This window comes from Cyprinus carpio, chromosome B9 (genome assembly GCF_018340385.1).
Source record: "Cyprinus carpio isolate SPL01 chromosome B9, ASM1834038v1, whole genome shotgun sequence".
Lineage (NCBI taxonomy): Eukaryota > Metazoa > Chordata > Actinopteri > Cypriniformes > Cyprinidae > Cyprinus > Cyprinus carpio.
In genome coordinates, this window is record NC_056605.1 from 25,015,460 (window position 1) to 25,032,051 (window position 16,592).

General features: G+C 38.8%; 1 protein-coding gene across 1 annotated transcript; it reads left to right on the forward strand.

The window, feature by feature from the left end:
- Positions 1-6,177: 6,177 nt before the first annotated feature.
- Positions 6,178-9,872, forward strand: LOC109091639 (growth/differentiation factor 8). The gene is made up of 3 exons (XM_019105418.2): positions 6,178-6,647; positions 7,339-7,709; positions 8,553-9,872. Exons 1-3 carry the CDS (start codon positions 6,182-6,184, stop codon positions 8,931-8,933), a joined length of 1,218 nt encoding a protein of 405 aa, XP_018960963.2. The 5' UTR covers positions 6,178-6,181; the 3' UTR covers positions 8,934-9,872.
- The last annotated feature ends 6,720 nt before the right edge of the window (positions 9,873-16,592 follow it).

Here is a 16,592-nt window from a genome sequence, read left to right on the forward strand (position 1 = left end):
GAGGTCTGTGCTGATTGTTCTTTTAGATACTGAGATATTCTGAAGTTCTACTCTGAGCACATACAGTAATGTGCTGAAAGGCCTCATAAAATACAACTTTAAGTCCGTCTTTCATATCTTAAGATTTTGCTCTGCATTTATGACTTTCTATGCAAAAGCATTATGGTCAAAGTGCAGTTCTTGCTTAATTGTCTTTGCAACAGGCCATAACAGTGACTACCCACGTCTTCAGTGGCCTTGGTTCCGGAAGTAATTTTCTCATTCGTTTTCTCCATGGAGATTTGAAAAAATTCTTCAGTAAAGAGTTTAAAGCCATGAACCAAAACAAACAGCTTCATCAGCCGTTCATTCGAAGCAAAAACAGTTTTGGCAATCTGAATAACAAGGCAAAGGTACAAAACTTTGAACTGTGAATTATTTTATGACTGACTGTGATGATACAATAACACATTAGTATAAAATAAAACATTAAGTTAATTGCTAAACATTCAGATATGCACAAACATATAAATGATTTGAGAAATTCTTTTGATTACACAATTCACAATGCTCTATGAGAGAGAGTAATCTCTGAAATGTACATTTTTTTAATATGTAGGCCTAGTTGAAATCACACTGGCATGTGATAAACCATATATATCACTTAACAACCTCAGTGCTCATAGTAGGTCTGTCTTAAAGATTAAATTACATTATCACTAAAAAACAATTCCTCTACAGACAAAAATGAATGTGATTTTTACTTCCAGAACCCAACTGCTGCGCTCTATTTATCTGGAGATCATTAAAGGGAATATGGCTACCTGACAATGGCACAAAACCCAGAAGTGCCAATATCACATCAATAAAAAGCATTGGTGAGCAGCTGTTAAAACACTACCAGAAGAGTATTTGTGCTTTTATTAACAAACATTAAGAACATTGGCATGTTTGGTCCCCTGTCTGAATTTTGTCTCCTAGTGAGGGGTTCGGCAGTCTGGTAGCACTAAGTTTGGTTTTATAACATCTTGGCCTTTAAGAATTGCATATTTGAGCTGCACAGAAGAAAACTGTCAATAAACAGAATTATTTAATGGCTGAATGCACAAAGTTTGGGAATCCTTCTCTTTTGAATGTATTTTCTCATTGCATCATAAGGATGTAGGATGATTAAGATCGTTTGTAATCTTTAAATTTAAGAATCCATGTATCATGTACAAACAACATCTGTCCATAGTGACCACAAGGTTGTCTGTACCAGGAATTACAGTCGACAGAGCTGTAATGTCAAAAAAAAAAGGTTAGCAGTGAAGTAATGTACACTTACTGATCCCTAGAAGCCAACACTAGAGAAACCATGAGCAGACGTTCTCTAAATATGCGGTCACATTTCCCATTATTCAATGAATTTTCACAGGCAAAATCCAGTCATTTCAATAGGAATCCATGTGATCAGGAATTTTGCACAAGGGCGAAAGATTTTGCAATAGGTTTGAGTTAGTCGCTTGAATTTCTCAAGTGTTCACCAACAAAGATTCTTGGTTTGAAAGTCATTGCTACACTACTGCCAATGGACCTTTTTTGACAATGAAATTTCACTAATGTGACAAAGACCGATGGATGGATGGAAAATAGAAATATAAGGTACAGTCTGATGTGCTGAGCCACATGAACATGAAAATACTAAAGGCAAGAAGATGAAGTCTATACTAAACATGGTTGGGATGATTGTGGCCTTTGGACAACTGCAGAGACTCTCTAATTAAACGACTAGACTTTGAGGGTAAACAAGAGACGTAAAAAAGATGCAGTCTACGTGATTTAACAGCTCCATGGCCCTTTGTTAAGATAAAAGGACACTAAATTAGACTTGTAATGTGTAAAAAAAAAATGGTTGAATATTTCATGTGAATCCTTATGGGTATAAAAAGAACAACTTCCCAAAATGACATTATCTTCCACTGGCCTGGATTTCTTCATCTGAAAGCTCTCATTTTTACATAAAGGACAGCCAGACCAATCCAATCTTATTCCATCTGGCTGAAATGTTATGGCACGTCACACTCAATGTAGGGGATGTCACTGTACCGACTGTCCACCTCAGCCCATTGTTGTACTGCCCGGGCCACAATTTCCTCTGAGAGTCTCTGGGCATAGTCCAGCAGCACCGGATTGACCCGTACTGGTTCCTCCACTGAGCCGATCTCTGAGAAAACTAGAACTGCTTTCTCTCCTTGCTTTCCTGGCTTGCCATCCACTTTCTCCGATGAACTGGAGTTCTGAGTGGGGTCGCGGTGCTTGGACTTCATGCATCCCATGATATAAATAATGTAACATTGGTTTGAAAGCAGTGAGGGGAAGAGATGCAAAGATGGCGTGATACCAAGGTTATATTCCCTTGGTTGGCTGTTTATAGGGTTTCGTGATGTATGGATAAGAAGCTAGGATGAGGACGTATTTCTGTGCAAAGTGTAGTTGAGACACTCCAGATGGTCTGCCATGATGTATAGCATTCTCATGGCCACCTCACACTTGCCCTGTGTGAAGAAGACACATGGTTATTGTGAGTTATTGCTTGTCTTTGCATGGCTAAATATATATTTCAATCATGACTATTTTTCAGTGTCTTGGCAACCTTGTCCATGACACCATAATGAATACATCTTCATAGGAATGAGGATCTCCTTATGAGGCAGTATGAAGAAAAAATAACTGCATGTGCTTTAATTGGCTAAAGCCAGTGAGCTATTAGTCATCTAGATATGGTATTTATCAGGAATGGTAAGGGCATGTCATGCTCTGATAGTGTTCCATTTCTATCTAGGTACATAATGCTGTTCATTCTGGGTTTTCTATTTATAAGCGTTTTTATCCCAGTTCTGATTCAGATTATAACAATGTAAAAGCTAAATATAATTTGTATTTACATGAAACAATATTCCAGATTTACTTACTGATTTTTTTTATTCTTTACGTGTTAATAAAATACTTAAAAAACAAACTCTTATGTATAAAATAGGCTATGTAATGTTTTATGGTTTTATTAGTCAAATTTCAGCAAAATTTAAATCTGCTTTTAGCCTCATTAATGTCATCGGTTCGTTTGGTTCACACAAAAATACTCTTCCATTAACTCTCGGCTCACTCCGAATCGGATTCATGCGGATCGATGTGCTGTGGACTCGAGAACCGCTCGGACTGATTCAGTTCGATTTTCGAACGCATCGTCCACACCAGTCACTCAAATGATCCGATTCAAAAGAACGATTCGAATGTCGCTTTCAATATTTGTATCGTGCTGCCTCATGAAACGCTGCTCCTGCGGACAGCTAATAACTAACAGACTTCTACTCACAACGAAAGCCGCTGGATCACTCCTCATAATGTCTCATTTAAGAATATAAATGTGTTGATTCTGTGGATTCTAGATCTACAAGCTCTTTTAGGCGTGAAAACAGTGTTTTTTAGCGATGATAATATTATTATTCTTGGCAATATGTTCTCTTCGCCTGATACGCAAACCCGTTGGTACATCATGCACAGCAGTCAAAGACACCCGACAGTCACTGTCTGGAAATCTGAAGTGATCAACAGTTTAATACCATCATGATAGATTATATCCTGGTTGCAATGCAATCTTAGTCAGGAAGAACGAGTTAAAAATTCCAGTTATGTCGTTTTTCGAGTAAATTCCATCCTCGTATTTGTGTCAAGAAAGCCTCAAGGTCAAGGCAAAATGTTATTCCTGACTGTATAAAATGCACAATGATCTGTTTTTATAATGTAATGCGAAAAGTGCATATTCCAGTGATATAATCAGTGTGGGTACATACCTATTCAGACTGCAGGCTGTGAGGGTCAAGATTATATAAAACATAAAAATATCAAATATAATATCGAGGAAAGCATTTAATCCAAAGCGGAATGCGTTATTTCAATTGAAACCTGATATAAATCCCCAGTATTAACAGGCATAGGCTTCCTCCTCTGCACCAGTCTCGGTTACTCCACGGGAGAATGAGAAAGCATGTTGATGAACTTGCTCTTGTAGGGTAAGTCGGGTCAGAATTCAGCATGTGCGTCCGGAGACCACATAAAATGATGATAACGTTTCAGTTTCATTCTAGTGACAGGACAGCGATGCAGCTCTACAGCGCACGAATCCGTGCTGTTTTTGCATTTCTCCCTGTCCCTTCAAACATGGCCATCGATATGACTGAATCTGAAGCTTGGGAATTATTCGTGTTTCTATTCAATGGCACACATAGTTCATGATATCCTTGCCTAAACATTTGTTTGTAAACTGGATAAAATAGGTTACTGCAACACACGCAGACACGGGTTGCCCCTCAGTGTGTTTTTAAATACAATGTCGCCCCCTAGTGAGATGACTGTTTTCACTAATACTACAGACAAATATTACTAACAGAGGGGTTCCCAAACTTTTTCATAACAGGACACCCTAGAGAGGTATAATCTATCTCCCGCCAGAAACATTTATGAAATATAAGAAAATAAACGCATTTGTTTTCTTGTCATACACAATATACAGAGAGAATATTTTTTCAAGTGTGATTCAGTAGTTAATTCCGTGAAGGTTTTGACAGATTGGTAAATTGAATTTTGAGTCTGTATACTTACCAAAAAAATTACAAATTTACATTTTTATAAGTATACCACAATCCTATCCAATGATTTTAGGAAGCGCGACGTCTAACTGTGATAGGGGTGCCTTTTTAAAAACAAAACTCTACGAGTTACACTACATTGAAAACTATCAAACAAACACAATCATTTCAGGCTAGATCACTGTATATTGTGTTAGGCATTATCCTAAATCCATTAGAACTTAATCGATAAAGATTTCTGGTCAGCGTAGACATTCCGCTTAGAATCTTCGATTCTTCCCTTTTTATCTTCACTTTATTAAATTGAACTGAAGATATAAGTGATATTAAGTAAGGGATAATGCCCTGTCATCAGCTCATTATCGCAAAATGTTCCCATACTCCAAACAGTCTTGTGTGGCCATGAAAGTGTTTATTTTGCAGTAATGACCGGATGACTGCACATTATCCTGCCCACACGGCTGCTTGCCAAATAATAAAAGGACATGAAATATTGATTTGAGCTGAAATTATATTATGTGAGAGTGAAAAATGCAGAGTAGTCCGAGGGAAATCGGTTGCCATCCACAACAGTTCTACTTTTTCGCTATAATCAATTAGCCAATCAGAATCAATTATTCCTAATAAAGGACTTATTTTCTCTCCACAATTCAACACAATTATAATGTCTAATGTAGGCCTATACTAGAAGTTGCATGTTATTTTGTTTATATGGATTTTCTTTATTAAATTTCCGTGTTTAATATCCTTATATGTGTCATTTTACTAATAACTGTGCAAAAGTACCTACAGATATTTGAATAAAAAGAGGTCAGGGCCATATCTCAACTGCGTTACACAAGTTGTACCATAAGATGGCGCTACGTATCTTACCCACGGGTCAAAAAACTCAAGAAGCTGCAGCTATGAGAGACTGTTCAACAAATAAGATGAATTGTGCGTATTCAGTATCTTATATTGAATATCTTGTATTGAATAGTGATATTGAATTTCGTTGCATTGACAATAGCTATGTCAATATTATCCAAACACCTCTTTTTCAAATACTACCACATAACAATAGGACATAGGGAAACCTAAAGCCATAAAATACTTGAAAAGACAGTTATTTTAGCAAGTTTCTCACGATATAAATTAATAAATGAATCAACGTTTCAAAGCTGCTAAAGCAGCTTTTACCTACGGTGCTGCTCAAGTTGTGTAGAACATCAAAGTTCATTATATGGCAATGTACTGTTAAGATAAAAACAAATATTATGCTGATTATGATTTCATATGCATAAATGTCACATGAAGCCTTCCAGTATGGGTCAGATGCGTTTGGATAGTGAGTAGCCTAGATGCACGCACGCACTGAAATGTTTTCAATTTTCATATGCATGTGCATAATTTGTATTCAAGGTCGGCTAATTCCTTCACGAGCCCTCTAAGATGTGCCATGCCTCTTTAAGAACTGCGAAAGAAGTCCAGCTCTGTCCATTAGGTTTATTGTTGCCAGCTCAGCCAATCATTGAATCCTACGACACAACAGAGTGGCCAAAGTTGCAGTATAAAAAGCCTTGCCGAATTTAAGCATGACATCTACTTGTCCGGTGCGTGGTGAGGTTCCTTTGCATAGCAAATCAGATCAAACATCGCAAACATCCTTTAGCACGCTTTGGAACATGCATTTTACACAGGTTTTAATTTCTCTAAGTGTATTAATTGCATGCGGTTCAGTGGGTCATGGAGATATAACGGCGCACCAGCAGCCTTCCACAGCCACGGAGGAAAGCGAGCAGTGTTCCACATGTGAGTTCAGACAACACAGCAAGCTGATGAGACTGCATGCCATCAAGTCCCAAATTCTTAGCAAACTCCGACTCAAACAGGCTCCAAATATTAGCCGGGACGTGGTCAAGCAGCTGTTACCCAAAGCACCGCCTTTGCAACAACTTCTGGATCAGTACGACGTTCTGGGGGATGACAGTAAGGATGGAGCTATGGAAGAGGATGATGAACATGCCACCACAGAGAACATCATGACCATGGCCACAGAGCGTAAGGATCGTCTATTTAAAAAGATTTCGTTCAAGATGTATCCTCTTAACAATGGACAAAAATATAGAGTAGATACTTGGAGAGACCCTTTACGCAGTCTTTACGTCCAAGCCGTTTGCACTCACAAGACGGCTATTGTGCATTAAATGCACAGTTAATGCGAGGAGAATTTTAATCAGTTAATTTTAGGCTTTGTGTTGCTCCTTTATCAGCCTGGTTAACCGATTTTACGCACGCTGAACATGGAAGCGCAGCAAAGCGCACCAGCGTCGCTCAGAAGAAAATGTTTTCACCTTTACCACACGTGACATTTACAAACTGTAGTTGAAACTGGGTCATTTCTTAGGCAATCTTTTTAGGTAAATTTTCTTTTATTATCGTATAAATATGCCTATTATGTGTGTAGGCGATCCATTAGTTATTACATGTATAAATGTTGCCATCCGCAATGCCGTTTGTAGCTATATAACATCATATATATATAGACGCATACAGTCAATCAAATTTTTTACATATTGAATACATTTATGTCTTTAATGTATTCAGTTTTGTGAGCGTTGTCAACGTTATTTCTTTAGAAATTCATTTTTTAATTTATATCAGTGCGCCACTTCATATACCGATGCTATAACAAAACTCAGTGAAAACCCGCAGACCCCGTATAATCGCTATTTCTTTTCTGTTTTTTCAGCTGACCCCATCGTTCAAGTAGATCGGAAACCGAAGTGTTGTTTCTTCTCCTTCAGTCCGAAGATCCAAGCGAACCGGATCGTAAGAGCGCAGCTATGGGTTCATCTGAGACCGGCGGAAGAAGCAACCACCGTTTTCTTACAGATATCACGGCTGATGCCTGTCGCGGACGGAGGAAGGCACATACGAATACGATCCCTGAAGATCGATGTGAACGCAGGAGTGACGTCTTGGCAGAGTATAGACGTAAAACAGGTGCTCACGGTGTGGTTAAGACAACCGGAGACCAACTGGGGCATTGAGATAAACGCGTATGACGCGAAGGGAAACGACTTGGCCGTCACCTCAGCTGAGCCTGGAGAGGATGGACTGGTGAGTTCAGCTGCTGTGGTTAACAAATATAACCGCTTTTAGACCGAGCATTGCCAACAGTAATTGTTGTGAATGACACTGTTGATAAATTATTTATATGGTTTTATTTACAAAATCTCAGAAATGTAAAATGCATATTTCTTGCATGTTAAGTGCATGTGTCCGAGCGTCCAACAACGCTACACATCACAGAATTTCGCTACATCGGTGTCGTCTCGAATGTTTTTGTGAATCAAAAAGATTCGTCACGACCAGTATAGTCCAATTCGAGAACGAATGACTCTTTCGAACGGTTCTTTTTAGTGAATTAATCTGACTCACTGAATCTCCATTTACTTTCGCCATATTTAACAAGAAACGAACTAAAAGAAAATTGAACCCTCATGAAACTTAAATGAGATTATCTTAAATTAGAACTTGTTGTAGTCAGTGGTATAAAAATGGATTTAAAAAGTTAGTACGGTTTTCTTCTTTTAGTATTTTTAGTTAATATAAATAGCCTACCATAAAAGGTGTGTGAAAAGTTATTAAAAAGGCAAAAATATGACATTTTTGTCTGTATATTGGTTCTGCTGATATCAGAAATGATCTCATGATTTGCTGGAGCAGTAACTGCAATAAGAATTGAAAAATCGTTAATGGCACCATTAAGCAATGAATGTGGAATTGGAATCATTAAATTTATTCCCTTGCCTAATCATATCTGTACTAGCTAGCTGTAACATTCATTAATGGTTGGACAGAGCTACTTCACGGTCAGACCAGGAGTTGGCAAGCGCCGTCAGATAGGAATGTATCAACAGTAAACTGAAACACTGGCTCTTTGGTTTCTTTCACTCCCAGCTCCCCTTCATGGAGGTGAAAATCTCGGAGGGCCCAAAGAGAATCCGGAGGGACTCTGGGCTGGACTGCGACGAGAATTCATCAGAGTCTCGATGCTGCAGGTACCCTCTCACTGTGGACTTTGAGGCCTTCGGCTGGGACTGGATTATTGCTCCAAAACGCTATAAGGCGAATTACTGTTCGGGAGAATGCGACTACATGCACCTGCAGAAATATCCCCACACCCATCTGGTGAACAAGGCCAATCCGCGAGGCACCGCTGGGCCCTGCTGCACCCCCACCAAGATGTCTCCCATCAACATGCTTTACTTCAACGGCAAAGAGCAGATCATCTACGGCAAGATCCCCTCAATGGTAGTAGACCGCTGTGGCTGCTCGTGAACCAGTGCCCAGACAGGACTCGATCCGTCTCACAGACCCGGACATCTGATCACACCATCCACCATCCATTATCAGTGCTTTCCGCAAGACACTGTGCAATAGAAGGACGCTCACTCACTCTCTGGGCACCGCTTCATTTGACTATGTTTTTTGTCATTTTCCTCTAAATCAGTATCTCTGCCACAGGAGTCCAATCTTACATGGATGTACTAAAGGAATGTCATATACTGGCTGGACTTGGGAATGGACACTTTTGAAATGGACGACATTCTCTGCTTTATTTCATGTTTTCACCTTGTCAGAATACTCTCATTAGGATACACAGACAACATTGTATTATGCAACCACTCCAAAATACAGTCATTTAGATCTTTGCTGTAACAGCTGAGCTTGTTTAAGAAGAGTATCCAAGAGAAACAGAGAGGGACTCTTGAACATTGAACAGAGCTTGAATACAGTTATCTGACGCAAACTTCCACATACACTGCAATAAACACACCGAACGAATTGGTAAATTATAGCTTTTGTCCACTACTCATCTGTTAAACAGCCCTACACACTTGAAGTATTATTGAGATCGGCATTAGGGGACAGAAGGACTTGAAGCAAAGGCATTGTGAAGGCGGTCTACACATTGAAATGTGTTCGAGACAGAGATGTCGGAACTGTAAGAATGAATGTTAATATCACGCTAACACTCTGTCTTCAAACCACACAGTTTGCACTATGGCAGACCAATAGAAAGAATTGGTTGCTAAAAATGTTGTAAAAACTGAATTTTGATATGTTTGCTAATTGTATTGTATACTTGCCATTGTTTCCATTAACAGTTGCCTTTTTTAACCACGGTTAGTACATGTATATGAACACGAAATAGCAAAAAAAAGTGTACAATATAAATCTATGTATCTGTTCAAACAAATAAAGGTGCTTGCTTTATATGTTCAACTCTGTTATTTCAAATCGCTCAAGAAAAAGGGTTCAAATGGAATTGAGTTTTGAATATTTGGAAACATGCGGTTCTGTACTTGAAGTAATGAAAACCAATTGATAAAATGGCTTTATGGTCAAACTGAGCCATATTGGATGTGGTCAGCGAGTTTAAAAGGGAAGTTGTTCCACGTCATGTATTTTTCTAAGCAAAGGTGAATGAAGGGTATTGTCCAAACTGTGTTAAGAGGTTCCTTTTGGGTTGAATTTACTATCATTTGACCTTTTCATTTGTTTTTCCCGTAATGGCACCGAGCTGCCGTGTTACATAAGCCCAAATTAACAAATCTCCCTTCTGAATAGTTCAGCGCGAGCATGCAGCAGAGTTTTCTAAAAGGACTTGTGCAGAAATGTTTTGACAGCATGGCTAATTAGACCAAGGCTTATTGGAGCCCTCACTTCCGTCCAGAAGAGGGCGAACTCAGCACTGCCGAGATCTGCTTCCTTTCCTGCTGTGAGTTGGACAGATGCCATGGAAACCAGGTGGGAACTGCTCTGAAATGAACAGAGGGTTGTGGGAGATTAAAAGTCCCTGAGCAATAACATTTCATTCCACATTTGGGTTGAGATAATGCACTGTGGATTCGGGATCGTTTGCCACATACAATTACACGTGGGTTCTGAAAAGCCCAAACACCTCACATGAACGCTCCTGAAACTATCGATAAGCATTTTAACATCTGAATGCGCACCGATAATCAGGTGCATCCCTTCGTAATTCATCCCGTTCTACATGCAGGAGCGTTCGTGCTATGAATCACGCTCAGCAGAAGCATGATTGATTTGTTTTCTTGTGCATCTGACTTGCAGCACCGTCCTTTGTGCCAGGTAACGGCAAGTGTATGATAAACAGGAACAGTAATGGTTTCCCCGAGTTGTTATATCTGTCACATGGGAAACGTTTTCCTTGTCTTCGTGGCTTGCCGGTTGCCAGCACAATCCCAGGTTGACAGGAGAGGAAGTGACTGTGAGAAAATGGGAAGGCAGCGTGGCTCCTCAAGGGACAGGAGACTCCGGGGGGAAACACAGCTCATCTCAGTCACCAGGATTACCCATATCCACACGAGCTGCAGGGGACAGGAGGGAAGCACCGTGTACAAGGAGGAAGAGGGACAGCTGCCAGGTGTGGTCAAACATCTGCATCTTCACACTAACGTGCACAGTCTCTGGAACAGCTGGGGAAACGCTTGCTTTTGAGTGATGAATTGAAGGTACGTGCTGCCATGAGGCATCAGGTCGAATACTGATGGCCAGGTTGCAGACAGGTGACGCATGTTGTGCTATTGTCATCTCACCTGGTCTGTTGCTGCAGTAGACATGAGCTTTTCTATCACCCGTCTGCCAATTTTTCACATTAAGTTGACAGATATCATTCAGGTTTTGAACAAGAGAAATTATTCTGAATTATTTATAAATTATGCACTCTAAAGATTCTGAAGTGCATTTGATCATCAATATGGACAAATTTAAATGTTAAATATATATATAATTGAAGTTCTTTATGCTGCCCCGGTATACATGCCCTGCTGATATTATGTGGAAGTTTGGGGGGAGTAAATATTTTATTTTATTTTATTTTATTTTATTTTTTCAAAGAAATTAATGCTTTTATTTATCAAGGGTGCATTAAATTAATCAAAAGTAACAGGAAAGACATTTATAATTTTACACAAGATTTTTAAAATTTAAAAATAAATGTTCTTTTGCAAAAAAAAAAAGAAAACAGCACATTAGAATGATTTCTGAAGGATCATGTGACACTGACGACTGTGGTAATCTCAGCTGAAATAAATTACATTTTTACAATTACATTTAATTTTTGACTATCTTTGATCAAATAACTGCAGCCTTGTTAAGCACAAGACAAAGACACAACTTTTGAAAGGTACTGTAATGTGGCAGGAAAATCCAGTGATAAAATCCAGTGATTTGTTTATCATTTAAAGAAGCATTAAAACTAATGCTTCTTAGAATTTTGACAAACCTTCATCTAAACCTACTTTACACTGGCAACATATGTAAACCATCTGAATTTGCATCATCAGTCTTCAATAGACTATAACACAAAAAGCCAAATGTTTAGGTTTGAATAAAAAACAAGCAAATAATCATTAAACATAATACTTAGTGACAATTAATTTCCGTCCACTGGCCCAAGTCTCTCTGACATCTCACAGAGCCAAGCTTATCGTTGAGCTCTGCACTGATCTCTTCCAATTCAGTCAACAATCAGGTCCACTCAACAGGCACAACCCAAAGTACTTTTAATTTAATGATTAATCTAACATTTCGAAATGCAATAATCACCTCAGTTTCCAAGGGACGTGCGATTCAGTTGCACTGAACTTGTGCTCTCATCTGAAGAAAGCAATGAAAAGCAATAAAAGACATAAGCCTCGGGCAGATGGGCGCAGATGTGCAGCCACTGACGGCTGGTTGTCAGCGCCCCTGATGGATTTATCCAGCACATCCACACTGGGCCCTGCCTTCAACACCACTTGTTTTTTCACTTAACTGAGAAATCGACATCCGTCTCTCCCGAAACTCTATTGACCCTTGTGGAATCAACATTTGATTAATTACATCGTAAAGCTTCCGGACGTCGAGGACGGGAATGTGTCCTGTTTTAGCAATGTGTAACTCAAGATCACATTTGGGCTGGAATGAGTCATTCAGCAAGTTTTGTCCATAAGTCTAAGTTCATTTACAAGGCACCCTAATGACTGAAGTGGAAAAGGTCTGTGGCAGTAAACCATATGCCCCCAGGAGACCAATGACTGACAGTGATGGAGGATAGATGCTCCTCTGAGGAGACTGCGAGATGTCTGGATCATTTGGAAAAATGGAAACATGTCCCCTCCTGTGTCATCACAACGCCTGTCAGACAGCTGGAGATGCAGGAATCCGAGGTGTCTTGTCATATGGAGAAGCAGTTTTGCTTTGTTTTGCAATCAAGGCAATAAGGTTTGTATCAAGAGATGTGCAAATAAAATATTGCCCGTTGAAAAAAATTCTGTAATTTCTTATACAGAAATCTCCTATCTCAAATCTATCTATCTATCTATCTATCTATCTATCTATCTATCTATCTATCTATCTATCTATCTATCTCATCTGATTTCTGTCTATAAGTGTCATTATACATGTCAATCAAATATTGTTCATATAAAAATTGATCTATCTGTTTCATCTGATTTCTATAAATCAGTGTCATTCAATGCACAGGTAACCCTACATGATTTAGACTAGATCCTAGACTATGATTTGCAAAATTGAAACTGTTGATAACACCAACTATACAGTAAATAAGCAAAGGTAACCCCCATTCTCGCACACAGAGTACATCTAATGCTTAAATCTAAGTCTCTCTCAGGACAACATGAAAACCGGTCATTATAAGTTGGATGCTGCCAAGTACCACAAGCCTCATAGCGAGAGCATTAAGCTGGACAGTATGCAATCCACCAATGTAAGGCAGCAGCAAGACTGCACATTTAAAAGAGTGCATCACCTACTGAGATCACCATATGGTGACACACTTGGTAGTAGTTAAGAGTACAGTAAAATGGGTCATTATAACTCCATATAGAGCTATGTTTAATATTAAAAAGGCTAAACAAATGGTGATTTCAGCTCTCAAGCAGAATGATAATATCTGCCCAGGCCTCATGGACATCTGTCTTCTGAGCCACAATGTTTCTTAACCTTCGACCCCTGTTGCAGAGGCACTGGAATGGCATTTGGCACACTCTCTGACCGCAATGTGCAGTCCATCTCATGCCAGAGCCTCCTACAGTACTCTCCTTCTACCAGTGCCAGCTGCTCGCTCTTTAATTAATGAATGCCATTTGATGGCTAATTGTATATATTATGAATTTACTGCACGTTTTGCTGATTCGCACTTTGAATGTATGAGAAACATTTGGTTGAAAAGATAAAAATGAACAGTTAAAAGCTGTGAAAAAACATTAATCAACACATTAAAACAGTTGGATTAATTATGTATTTTTAAAAACAATACAAAAAGGGGATATTCCTACCATAATCAGAGCAGCTCCAGCTGCAACTACAGGCAAACTGTGCAAATTATTTTAGTCTTGTAGTGCACCTGTCTCAACAGTCAACTTTCTTGAAGACTTTGTAAGTGAAAAAATATATATATATATATTTCTTGTGATGTACAATTTAATAAAAACGTATAAAAAATGACAGTACTTCAAGATTGTCAATGTAACAACTTACAGGAGACCTAGCGTGCAAATGTTCTTATGCTCTTATGGTTTACACATATACGTGCTCACTCATTTGTTTGGTTCTTGTGTACTCTCTTGAAGACGTTGTATGAGGGGAAACGTTTCTTGTTATAAAAACTAACGTAGGCCTACTTAAAGTCCCCCTGTAGTGAAAATCAAGTTTTTTTTATGTTGTTTGTTTATGTGGTGTTTTTAATTTGCTTTTAGACAAACCATGTGCCAATCCATTAATCAACACCATTGCTGAGTATTTTCTACTTAAAACTGTACAGTAGGTTCCCAATGGCAGTCCCAGAAACGCGGTTTGAAACAGCCCTCGGTTTGCTACGTCACAAAATTCAATAACCAATCACGTCAAGGGATAGATTCCTGTCATTAGCATAACACAAACATGACGGGCATAGAGATCATAGCATAGAGTTCACATCCTAAAAATACCAATTACCAGCACAGAACCAAAAATAAAATAGAGCAAAAATCCATGAAGCCGTGGTTCCACTTACTTGAATAATAACCCACGGCAACAGTGTAAAAGTAGCCCAGAGTCAGACCCACCTCTCCTGCATTGGCGGCCCCACTTCACTCGCATGCTCGCGGGCGCGAATTAAGAAGGTTTATTTAATGTAAACAGGATTAGATTGAATATTCTTAAGCAGAATTGATACTTAAAATCTGTCCGCTACCACCGCTACTTTATTAAAAGAGTATCCTACTGATCCAGGGACAATAATTTAAAATGATAATCATTTAAAAAAAATTGACCCTTAAGAAACTTTCATTAATGCTGTCACATAACAAATCTGTTCAAATATAAAATTAAATGAATTGCTAATTACTACATTGAAATAAAAATGTAAAGCCTGTACAAATACTAGAAATGGTGAATATAAATAATTGGGAATCGTGTAAAAAAATAAAATAAAATAAAAATAGTGCACATTTCATTTATCTATTATAACATTTATGTAGTTTTGTTCGCTTGGCTGTTTCCTTAAAAAAGTCCAGAAATTTGTCTGAAAAAAGTTTTTCATCAGGTGTCTTTTATAATTGTATGATGTCATTACGTTGCCGTCTTGCCGCCAGCCAATCGCTGCATTGCTGACTGTGGTTTTGGGTATCGATACATAACCCCTATTAAACCAACCCATGAACGCGCAATTATCTCAGATAACCCAATCCAGCCATACTAATCATCAACAACAGGTGCGTTCAAGAACCGAATTAGCCAGATCCTGATTAGCAAAATGATATCATCTTGGATGTGACATTTCATCTCGGATGTATTAAGCAACGTACAAAGAGCGGGCCCCTGGAGGACTCAGGGTCGCCAGGTTTTCACAACAAAACCAACCCAATTGCTACTCAAAACTAGCCCGATCACGTTTCAAGGGGGATCGCAATGAGGTGGGTAAAATACACGTTTTTTGTGGGGTTCCCCTGGTAAAATTTGCATTTTAGGGGCTAAATATCACGTTATTGGGGTCGCTTAAACCCGAGGACATGAAAAACAACCCACGGCAACTGTGTTAAAGTAGCCTAATACCGTGGGAAAACCACAGACTTGGCAACACTGCAGGAGGCCCTGGCTAGTGTGACTGAGTGGAGGCGGGGCTAATTTGCGTATTCATAGATCCGTGTATAGTAAATGAGGCAAAGGTGTAGAGGGTGTAGAGCTATTTTAAGGCCTGAGAAAATTATTTTCACAAGAAATAACATTTAAATATGTCATTTTGATTATCAAAGATGAGTTTTAAGGGATAACATGATTTTTGACTACAGGGGGTCTTTAAGGCTTGTCGACGTATCTGTCACTGAAGCCGAGAGCAAGCGCGAAAACATTGCGGTTACGTCCTCACGCATGTATACGTGTGCACGTACTCGTTTGTGTGGTTCTGGTGTAGAACTTTTTTTAAGACAATGTAAGGGAAAAAAACAAAAACATGATAAAAAAGACAGTACTTTGTGTTTATCAATGTAATGATTGAAACCGATAGCGAGCGCTGTTTTAAAAATAAGTGCTGTGTTGAGCCCTGTCATAAAAAAAATCCTAAAATTTAAGAATGTAGATACAAGTTACTTAAAACAAATAAATATTTATATTATAGCTATATACTTAGGTTATTTATTTGTTATTATTGATTTTACAACAGTGGTTAAATGATAATTAATCGTGATTAATCATGCATGCGCTGTTTATGTCAACACGGACATGCGTTGTTTACATGAAGCGGAAGTGCGCGCATGCGTCGTGATACTCCCCAAAATGGAGGCAAGCCACAGCAGACTGGATAAGGAGGAGAAGAATTGTTGAACAAAGTTGTTATTTTTGTTTTCTTTGCACACAAAAATTATTCTTTTAGCTTCGTAAAATTACGGTTGAACTACTGATGTTACATGGACTATTTTACTGATGTCC